Genomic DNA, 10896 nt, shown 5'->3' with positions numbered 1-10896 from the left:
ACTGGCACTTGAGGTTCCCATCTTAGGCTTCAAACCCGTGGTGTTGCAGATGTTTATGGTTGTGATGATCTCTTTGCTACTATTTCGTATGGTGAGTGTTGTGTGTTATGATGCTGTAGGTGTCCATGGGCGGCGGTGATACTTTCCATCAAGCTATTTGACATAAAAAACTTTACCACCTTTTTTAGGGTTCTGTAGCCAAATGGCAAAACCGGAACCCTTATAGTTTCGCCATGTCTGTCTGTCTGTCTGTCTGTCTGTCCGTCCGCGGCTTTGCTCAGGGACTATCAATGCTAGAAAGCTGTAATTTTGCACGAACTATGCCGACAAAATGGTACAATAAAAAATTCAAAAAATATTTTTTTTACAGTACCTACCTCTCGTAGGGGCTTTTTTTTTCTCATCCAACCTCGTAGTGTGTGGTATCGTGGGATAGGTTTTTTAAAACCATTAGGGGGTTGCTAAAGCGATTTTTCGATTCAGTGATTTGTTTGCAAAATATTCAACTTTAAAGTGCAAATTGTCATTAAAATCGAGCGTCCTTCCCTCTAAAATCTAAACCGGTGGTTGGAAAAATTTGAAAAAATTCAGGATGGTAGTAAGTATATCAAACTTACAAGGAAAATCATAACGGTTAGTTTTCGTGAGAATTATTAGTAGTTTAAGAGTAAATAGCAGCCTTAGGTATAAAATATACCTAAACTTAGAATATTCCGTACAAAATACGAAATCCTTAGAAAAATATTACTTAATTTTTTCGTAATGGCTACGGAATCCTATTTCCCGCCGGCCGGTTGTTATTTTGTTTTATGTCTGTTAAAGTCGTGTTTGCAGTCATAATCATAATCTGGAACCCCTTTACGGATATTTGGTGAAACTTACCCAATCATCAGCTGAATATTTAGGATTAAGTTAAAACACAATTGGGTATAATAAGTAAGGCACAGGAATTACAGTCTCAGTTAAGAAGTATCTATTAATTGTATAGTTTGATGTCACTTTAAAAATTTATTTGTCTGAATTCATGATCATAATAAATCTTTGGTATCACACTAGTCCCATGCACTAGTTCCAAAATATACAAGTTCTACAAATCGACATAAATGTTAAACTTCTTTATACCAAAAAGTAACGATTACATGGAATTGCAGCACTTTTTTTGTTTGTGGTCTCCAGGAAAACATTCATACTTAGTTTTTGTAGCTTTACACATTATTTTAAAATCGCAAACAAAATTCCAAACACCATCAAGAGCAGAGAATTAACAACATTTTTCCCACTCGACCGCTCGTAGTATCTAAGGTCTCTGGTCGCTCTATCCATCTCCAGCAGGGCATCCATGATCTCCAGGTTATTGGGGATGATTTCTTCCGCTGGCAATAAGAAACCGTAGTCACCCAGGTCTCGAAGTTCTATGAGGTATGCCACAGGAATATTGACCGCATTCTTCGCCCAGTCGAAACTCGTTCCGCTCATTTGATCTGTGAATAAACAACGTTGTGATTAAAATGAACTAAAAGAATTTCCTTGATTACCCGCGACCTTACGATAGCTAAGCTTATGCAAAATATGCGTGTTCATGGAGTTCCTCCACCTCCACACTTTAAGAACACACACAAATCACACAAACCCATCTATCACCACCACCACACTACACTGACGCGTTTCGAACTCAACCAGAGCTCATCTTCAGAGTGACACAAGTGAGTGAATGAGTGCGTTAGTCTAACAACTGGTAGCATGGTGTACGGTTGTGTCACTCTGAAGATGAGCTCTGGTTGAGTTCGAAACGCGTCAGTGTAGTGTGGTGGTGGTGATAGATGGGTTTGTGTGATTTGTGTGTGTTCTTACAGTGTGGAGGTGGAGGAACTGCATGAAACGCATATTTTGCATAAGCTAGCTATCGTAAAGTCGCGGGTGAGCAAGGAAATTCTTTTAGTTCATTGATATGGACCTCCGCAAAGTAACGCCTGATTCAATAAATTAAACGTTGTGATTATAAAGTAGTTATTTAATACTATCCTTTACCTGTGCCCTTTCAAAAGTAAACTATTACATATGTCTGGCAGTTTAAATGAAACAGCGGGCGGGATTTTGCAACAATTCTAGAGGGGTTTCCCAAAACTTCCATCATCGTGTTCAACTACGTTGCATGACCAATATCCGTGCCAAATTCAAGACAAAAAAACTAAGCGGTTGAGATTTTGGCATTTTATCCGGGTATTGAGGGAATTTTGGAATAAAAGTTACCCTAATATTCCAAACATCCAGTTATCTTCATATCAAATTTCAGATCCGTTCAACCGTTTCAGCGTCAATGAGTTACAATACGAATACAGTCAAAAACCTGCACATTTATAGTAGGAAATTAAAAATCCTATGTAAGTACCTGACTTATCTGCTCTATGTAAGTATTATAACTGTTTAAATATAAGAAGTAGTTATCTTTAAATATCAAAATTTGTTGTACCTAGCCTATAAAAAGACAGTCATCAACATCATCATCAGCCTACAGCAGTCCACTGCTGGACATAGGCCTCTTCCATGGCGCGCCACAACACTCTGTCTTCAGCCCCTCGCATCCATCCGCCGCCAGCGATCCTCTTAAGGTCATCCGTCCACCGTGCCTCAGGACGCCCTACACTACGTTTTCCCGTCCGTGGTCTCCATTCGTGGGACTCGTCTGCTCCACCGTTCATCGGTCCTGCGACAGACGTGGCCAGCCCAACGCCACTTCAACGAACTAATTCTCTGAGCAATGCCAGTGACTTTCGTTCTATAAATACGAATGTTTTCAAAATTATCTAGAACTTGGCATCCATTTAGATCTCAATTATTTTGTCAGGGCAGCAGCAGTCATCTCAACTGGAATATAGCTCCCTGTTTTACATTTATGTTTTTGATGGCATTTTGTTCACCTTAACCATGTTTCTTCTTACTCTAAATTAGGTTCGAACTCCCCTTTGAACTTTAAAATTCATTTTATCAATATCAAAATTACTTATCGAAAAGTAATCTAAGAGTTTAGTGCACACAAACAACCTTACGAGTATAATAAGGAAAGCACCGAACATCAACTTTTGACAAAGCTAAGCTACGAGTAAGCTAACCAATTTCGAACATTCTCCAACAAACACGAAACAGCTACGGACCAAATTCAGCAAAATTGGTGCAGAAAGGGCAACTTACACATAACTTCCGCCGAAATACCAACTCTGTATGTGGTTCCGTACCTCCGTTGAAGTGCATCAGCTCCTCTCGCTGCGATCTCGAACTATAAAGTAACAAACAAAAATACTTTAAAAGTACTGTCTAAAGCAATGGGATATTGCTTTGATGAATTAACTGGGATATTGAGATCTTTTCACCGCGAGTTGATAAGTATTCGCCCCGGGCGAGCAAGCGGATGCGGCTGTCATATTGCTGTTTCATTCTGGAATGGGCTTCAAGCGTGTTTTTTGGGTGTCGATGAGTTGTATTCTGTGCTATACAGTTAAAAAAATATATGTTTATCCAGTCGATAAAACTAAATAGTATACCAGGACGAAACCTTTTTACAATCAATTTGATGTTCTATGGAATGTCTGCATACCATTTGCCGCAAAAAGGTTCTACTCCGATGCGAGATTCAATTTCTTGGACTGAACCTAAAAATACTTCGGTTAGAAGCGACCTGCATCTACCGCAAACCCCCAGATTTTATGGTCATCCGTCCATGGATCTCGTTGGTGGATATATACGCTGCGTTTACCGATTTGTAATGTATCAGTTTGAAAAAAAAACAATCGGAAGATAGAATTAAGAGCAAGGCTAGCTCATGCGACCCACTTTTATCTTTGAAGGACATCTTTGCTGAATTTTATGTCCGTTCGATTATGAGTACGACGGTAGTATAGATAATTCTTTAATTTGCAATAGTCAAATAGTACTAATGTTTTATTATTTAGTGCAACTGATGCGAAAAGTGTGGAGATAAAACAATATTCAGTCTAGACGCAACATTTTTTTTTATTTGACGTATTGGGGCTTTTCTATTTAAACTGTTTTTTTTTCTATTCTTTTTTTCCTGTGAGCATAACTGATTTAATCAGTCTACCTAAAGCGGCAATTACACTGCGTCGTTCACCTAATGCGGTCGCCGAATTTGTTTCAAACTACTTCGGCGAACGAACGTCGTCTTAACATTAGTCTGCTCTGTCTACTGCGGCGGCCATATTCAGGCGGCGGCAACTGTCGCCCGCCGAATGCGGCCGACTACGTGTTCTTTACACTTTTAAGGTCGCCGCATGCAGCATGCGGCGAACGACTCAGTATAATGCCGCTTTACCTAGTGGGAGGCCTACTAACGCTTCCTCTTCCGGTTTGTACTCGCCCTCGAGGACTTTCCTCCTGCAACGGTTATTTGTTCTTCTAGAGTTCTGGCTTACCCATTACCGCTTCAACTTGCATATTTTTCTAGCTATATCGATGACTTTAGTTCTTCGGCATTCCGGTTTTTATTGCGCTAAGAAACTCCGAGCATACCCCTCTCCATCGCTCGTTGTGTGACTCTGAGCCTCTCCAAGAGGCCAACAGTCAAGAACTACGTATCAGAGCTACAGATTATCTCTGGCAACACACACTGGTATAAAATGCAATACATTTCTATTTTCACTCACCATGTCGGCATAATTGTCAACTTGTAACACTTGTCCACTTGTAAAGTGACTGTGTGGTACTATCACCAACTGAGTGTAAGAGTGGAAAGCAATGTAATACACGAATCGCCCTTGAGTGTTCAAGTCCAGGACATATCGGGAGATAGCTTGAGTCTCGGGTTCGGAAGCAGGATATGGACCCGGGAACAAGTTTGAGCAAGGATCGTCTGATGTTCCAACGGCTGTAACAAAATTAAGCTTTAATTAGAAATCTTTATGAGTATGCTATAGTGTTTTAAAGTTACTTTTAATTTCAACCTAACCCTTATTTTATGAACGTGTAAACGTCACTGTAAATTTCGTAGCCAACATCATTTTGTTAATTTGATTTTGTGCTGTACCGTTATTACTAAAGATTTAGTTATTTGATAAAGATGCTAAATATCAAATGATTTCAACAGGTAGTAAAAAAAAACAAGATTAAGTGTCGCAAAAATAGAAAAAAAACTATAGTGACTATCTAACTCTTTCACATAAAACAACCTTGATCCTTACATTATATTATAACCTGTATATAAATTCGACCAAACAATACATAAAAACATTTCACAGTATGGCCGGTATGTTTAGAATCTATCTGTAGCTATGTGTAAGTAGGTGTCTAAAACAGATACCTAGTTAAAAGATTGTTTGAAATTATACCGGCCATACTTTGACTACGTGAAATACGCAAATGTGAACTTAAACTCACTGTTCCACACGAAATCAAAATTTCTGTTGAGATCAACACCATTGCTCATATCGTCATGAGTTCCTGATTCTGCGCACGATGTAAAATTAGTTGTACTACGGTTTTTCCTCCACATTCTATGCTGAAATGACAAAAACATTTTTCATATGATATCAATGAAAAACATCATATTGAACAGCAAGAATTACGTAACTTTCTTTATTTAGCACATCATCAATATAAAAAAACTTAAATGTCTTATTACTTACGTGGGTAAAAGTATAAGAGTAACCATCTGGATTAACAACAGGGACGAAATGCCATTCAAAATTCCTTGCCAATGCCACCACTTCAGGATCATCGCTGGATATAAACTCTTTGATAATCCAAGTCACAGTAGCTGGTGAGATCCATTCTCTAGCATGAAGTGCACCTTCGAACATACCGATTCTTTTGTTCTCTCTTTCTGGGTGATAATTAATTACTATGCCTTTGATGTCTCTGCCTTCAACACTTTGGCCTATGACCACTGTTCTAGCTATATCTGGGAATGCATCAGCTATTTCATCAAGCCAGGTGTATATGGTTTCTAGCCTATAGTATCTATCCCACGTTAATGAAAATAATTCGTCAGCATTTCGAGCGTAACGTCTTCTGCTTGTTCCTCTTGCGGAGCTATAAACCCAGTAAGTGTTGTATCCGTTTGATCCTTTTGTACTGCCACCACTGATACTGCTTCCGCTGCCACCACTGGGTCTGCCACCGCTGCCGCTGCTACCTCCACTGCCACCACTGCCACCGCTACCGCCACTACCACCACTGCTGCCACCGCCTCCGGTACCACGTCTGTCTGTCGGTAGCAACTGGTCGTTGATAGCTCTGTAAAAATTTTATTAATGTTTTGACGAAATTTTGAAGATTATTTTGCTCTGGATTGCCTTTTAGTTTTTAGTAATTCAACATTTTTATTGAAGCTTCAAATACGTACCTATATTAGAATAGACAATTTTAAGCAGAAGTGTATTGAGTATAAGTTATTTGTTTAATTGAAAAAAAAGTCAAGTCATAGTGACACTTCGGCTTTCAATTGACAATATATCGTTTTGTTTGTCTGTTTTCTTTCTGTTGGTCTGGCTGTCTGCTACTTATTCTCGATTAAACTGCTAAATTTAGATGAAATTAAGTATGAAAATAATTTGAGACTAAAAAGGACAAATGATGGTTTTTATCCCAGAAAATTGCAAAGTATGGAAATTATCAAATTTGCAAACAAAACCTACTTCTTTTAACTTTATTTTTTTAATTTTATTGTTCTAAACAAACAAATACAATATATTTTTTGCAAAAAACCTCATTTTTACGAAGTTTTTCAGTGAAGGTACAAGATTAATCGCACTGTCGAGGTTTTATACACGTCCAAAATTTCAAGTCAATCCACTACTAGAAGTAAGATCAAGTTCTCTTATATTATCTGAAACAAACAAAAGAAAAACTTTTACCTTTGCACGTCTTCAATAACGACCTTTGCTTCAATTTTAGCTTTTTCCAGCATTTCTAGGAGCTCCGCTTCCAAAAGTCCCGACACCATAATCTTCACGTTGTGATTGACGTCAAAAACATCATCCCAGAATTCGGTGATACCACACCTTTTAATACTCATAAGACTTTCTACTTCATCCGCTGTTTTTGGAATAACTTTATAAACTTTGTGGCCCTCATAATTTCTTATTTCAGCATTAATGGCTGATAAAACAACAAAAAATAAAGCTAAAGTTCTCAACTTCATTTTTGCAGTGCTATAGACAAATAGCAGCGACTGTGCCAGTAATGCCTGTATCTTTATAAACAGCTAAATTTAATCTTATCCGGGTGATAATAATATAAGTAATTATCTTTTTTAATCAGCGCAAGACATGTAAAATTAATCAATTATCAATTAAATTTAAAAAATGTGACGACTATGAAAGGTATTTGTTAGTTAGCGTCTTATCTGAAGATTAAATATGCATATTTTTTTGGTAATAGGAAGTACAAGATTTAGAATAACCCTTATTAACAACTAGAGTTTCCACGGGGCTTCGCACGCGTAAACTATTTGATCTGGTAGTTACAATTAAAATAAAAAGTAGCCTATGTGTTATATACCAGATAATACGTTCCGCAACCTTTGGTCGTTTGGCGCACTTTTGTCGCAAGTGAGCAAAGTAATTGTTTTTAAAATAGTTTATTGATATGGACCTCCGCAAAGTAACGCCTATCAAAGAAAAAGATCGGGATTTCAAAATAATACTTTATTTGAAATGATTTGCTTCAATAACGTAGGTATTTGTTTCATTTGAAAATTAATGTTTTATTACAGCCACAATAAGAATGTTTGATTTTAAACGAAAATTTGAATGTTCCCTTTAAAAAAACATGGCCTGATCTTAGTATAATTTCTCGATTTATCGGAAATTTAACCTAAATCTGCTTCAGATCCAATCTATCGCATAGTTGAAATCTCACGAGATAGACCACAATTTTAACATACCAACCAGTTCACTTATTGTCACATAAGGCTGTTTTTACACTGGTGATCAAACCGCGTCACATTAGGCATCGTACTCACGCGCGGATCCGTGCGACGTATCGGCGCGTACGTGCGCTGATTTACGCGCACGCCCGCGACACGGCGGTGCCCGACGATAAATATAATTGTGCCTGACCCACCCAGGGAGCGAGCGGCAAGTGCGCAAGGGTCTTTACACACTGTGAAGTTCGATATAATGTTTACGCAAATAATATCGGAGAATTAACAATAAAAAAGTTCATTATTCAAACTTCGACGTTACCTTGTATTAAAAAAATGTACATTCAAATATACAAAAAGCTAGCCTTGAATCATGTAATTTTTTGTGTGCACTGCCAATTTAAGAGTACCTACCGTGCTGCATTTGAATTAAAAAATTGCCACCAAAAACAAAATAACTAAAAATATGTAAAAGATAAACAATAAATTAAGTTTGTGACAATACTTAGGTGTGGGTGTCGGTGTAATTGGGTCGTGTAAGAAATATTACGTAAGTTTTTTATGCAGAAATCAGAGCCGAAAACTCAGACAAAGTAGAGCAAACCCCGGCTACTACCTGGCTGCTTATACTTAATAACTTGACGCATTTTTTTTAATAACGCTCAATAAGTAGTGTAAAAACATCATGACTAAAATTGAGTCATTAATTTGGAACCGGGTATTACTTAAACAGAAGGAAGATATATGTACTACTTACTAAGCCAAATATTTATTGAATCTTTAATTCCTTGGATAAGTTGAGTGGCTCTTCTTTAGTTAGCATTGTTATACTATGACCGCTGAGAGATTTGGCATAATATTATTCTGCATAACTTTGAAGTGACCTAATTAAACAGTCAAATAATATTTAATCTACGTAAATTAGCTTAGCAATACATTCCAGGACTGAGTCGTCAACGTGACAAAATGTCCAATGGACGTATTGTTTAATGGTCATAAAGTACGAGTGTCAAAACGTACAAATGTCAAAATGTATAAAACGAAATGGCCAAAATGTTTTGGTGACAAATAATGTCAAATGTCATTGTTAAAATGTATGCGAGTCCGAATATGTATATGACAAAATACTTATGTCCAAATCATTAATTGTCTCAGGGTCAAAAAGTAAAAATTAGGTACATTTTAACACATCATGCTATTTAACACCAGTCAAAACATAGCTTTATAAGATCACAGTTGTACAAGCAATGGACCAGGAAGACGGCTACATCAACCGAACGCAGCCTTTGAATATTGCAAAATTAAATACCACTCTACCAGCCAATACGATTCTTATGCTAAATGCATTAAAGTTCTAAATATATACAAAGATAAAATTGTACTCCAACTGCGGGACTCTGTTCAATAGGTTTGTAGTGGTTTTTTTTATTGGCATATTATTGCGACAAATGACAAAGGAATGCTGCCAATAAATATAAATTAACTTTTACCCGCGGCTTCGCCCACGCAGACAGTTTTATAGGTGCTAGCAAATATTTCAATTTTAGTCCATTTTATCCCACAGGAATATTTTACTGGGATAAAATGTATCCTATATCCTAGTCTAGGCCACAGCCTATTTATGTGCAAGATTTCATCAACATCCGTCCAGCTGCTTACGGGTTGAGTAATAGTAATCATATCAGTCGGAATAAATTACAAAATAAAAAATTATATTACGTTTTTATTTTAATTGCAGGTCGTTTATAGTTCTCCAATACAAGTCAGTTTTATCTTGATCTAAAAATGGTACTTAATATTAGATTTTCAAATAAGTACTACTAGCTGGAAAATATTATATACCCTGGAGGGAAACAGCCTTAAATCCTTTAATTAGGGCTTTTTACTTAAAAAACCGCCGTGGCCTAGTAGCCGTGGTGGCCTAGTGGTTTGACCTATCGCCTCTCAAACAGAGGGTCGTGGGTTCAAACCCCGGCTCGCACCTCTGAGTTTTTCCAAATTCATGTGCGGAATTACATTTGAAATTTACCACGAGCTTTGCGGTGAAGGAAAACATCGTGAGGAAACCTGCACGAACCTGCGAAGCAATTCAATGGTGCGTGTGAAGTTCCCAATCCGCACTGGGCCCGCGTGGGAACTATAGCCCAAGCCCTCTTGTTCTGAGAGGAGGCCTGTGCCCAGCAGTGGGACGTATATAGGCTGGGATGATGATGATGATGACTTAAAAAAACTCACAAACTTTTTCATTATAATATTAGTGGGACTTAATTACAAAATAAAAAGTTAAGTTAAAATACGTCATAATAGGGTAGGTACATATTTTAAAGAAACCAACAGCTGCTCATAAGGACCCGAATTACAAAATAAATGACAAAAACAACTTCATTAAACTGTAGGCGATCCCCGCATTGTATCCCCAGATCTTCAGGGATGTTAAAGAACAAAATAATTTACGATCAGCAGGGAACCGCTTAATCAGCGTTCGGCTCATTGTTAACGCGCTCAGCTCGAATAATGGCGCTATTGTCTCTTAGTATCGCGATAAATGATTGGCGCAAGTAATGAGAGATGAGGCTAGGTATGTATGTAAGAACTGAATGAGAGTGGCCGATGATCGTGCTCAGTGGCGTGCAATTGGAGAGGCCTATGTCCAGCAGTGGACTAAGATCTATTAGGCACAATCCCCTAAACTTCCAGTCTATCTATTTTGTCCAATTCTCAAAATGTATAGACATTTTGAGAATAGACAATTTTGAGTAGTGCGGAGAATAGTATCCGCAATTAACATCCAATTCTCCAGATGTCCAATTTCCTGAATGTCTTCCGTCTGTCTCGTTCATTTGTTTTTATGACTTTGTGTCCTGTAACTCCTAACCTAACCTGCTTGAGCCGGAAACTTGAAAAAACATGGTTAGGTTAGGTTAGAATTGCGTTAGGCTATGCCAGCCGCGTAAAACATAAGCTCCACAGAGCAGAGCTCCGTGGACCTTGAGTTATAGAATTAAAATTGACAAACCAGA

The 10896-nt window shown here is 37.8% G+C and overlaps 1 protein-coding gene across 1 annotated transcript; it reads right to left on the bottom strand.

Moving 5' to 3' along the window:
* Positions 1-950: 950 nt before the first annotated feature.
* LOC141432501 (zinc carboxypeptidase-like) lies at positions 951-7196 on the bottom strand. The gene is made up of 6 exons (XM_074094090.1): positions 6867-7196; positions 5637-6246; positions 5389-5509; positions 4659-4879; positions 3190-3274; positions 951-1481 (listed from the first exon to the last, which is right to left on the bottom strand). Exons 1-6 carry the CDS (start codon positions 7151-7153, stop codon positions 1213-1215), a joined length of 1593 nt encoding a protein of 530 aa, XP_073950191.1. The 5' UTR covers positions 7154-7196; the 3' UTR covers positions 951-1212.
* Positions 7197-10896: the final 3700 nt, after the last annotated feature.

Source organism: Choristoneura fumiferana, chromosome 11 (assembly GCF_025370935.1).
Source record: "Choristoneura fumiferana chromosome 11, NRCan_CFum_1, whole genome shotgun sequence".
In the NCBI taxonomy this organism is placed as follows: Eukaryota; Metazoa; Arthropoda; class Insecta; order Lepidoptera; family Tortricidae; genus Choristoneura; species Choristoneura fumiferana.
Note: the sequence above shows the minus strand (reverse complement) of the source record. Positions and strands in the feature narration are given on the sequence as shown.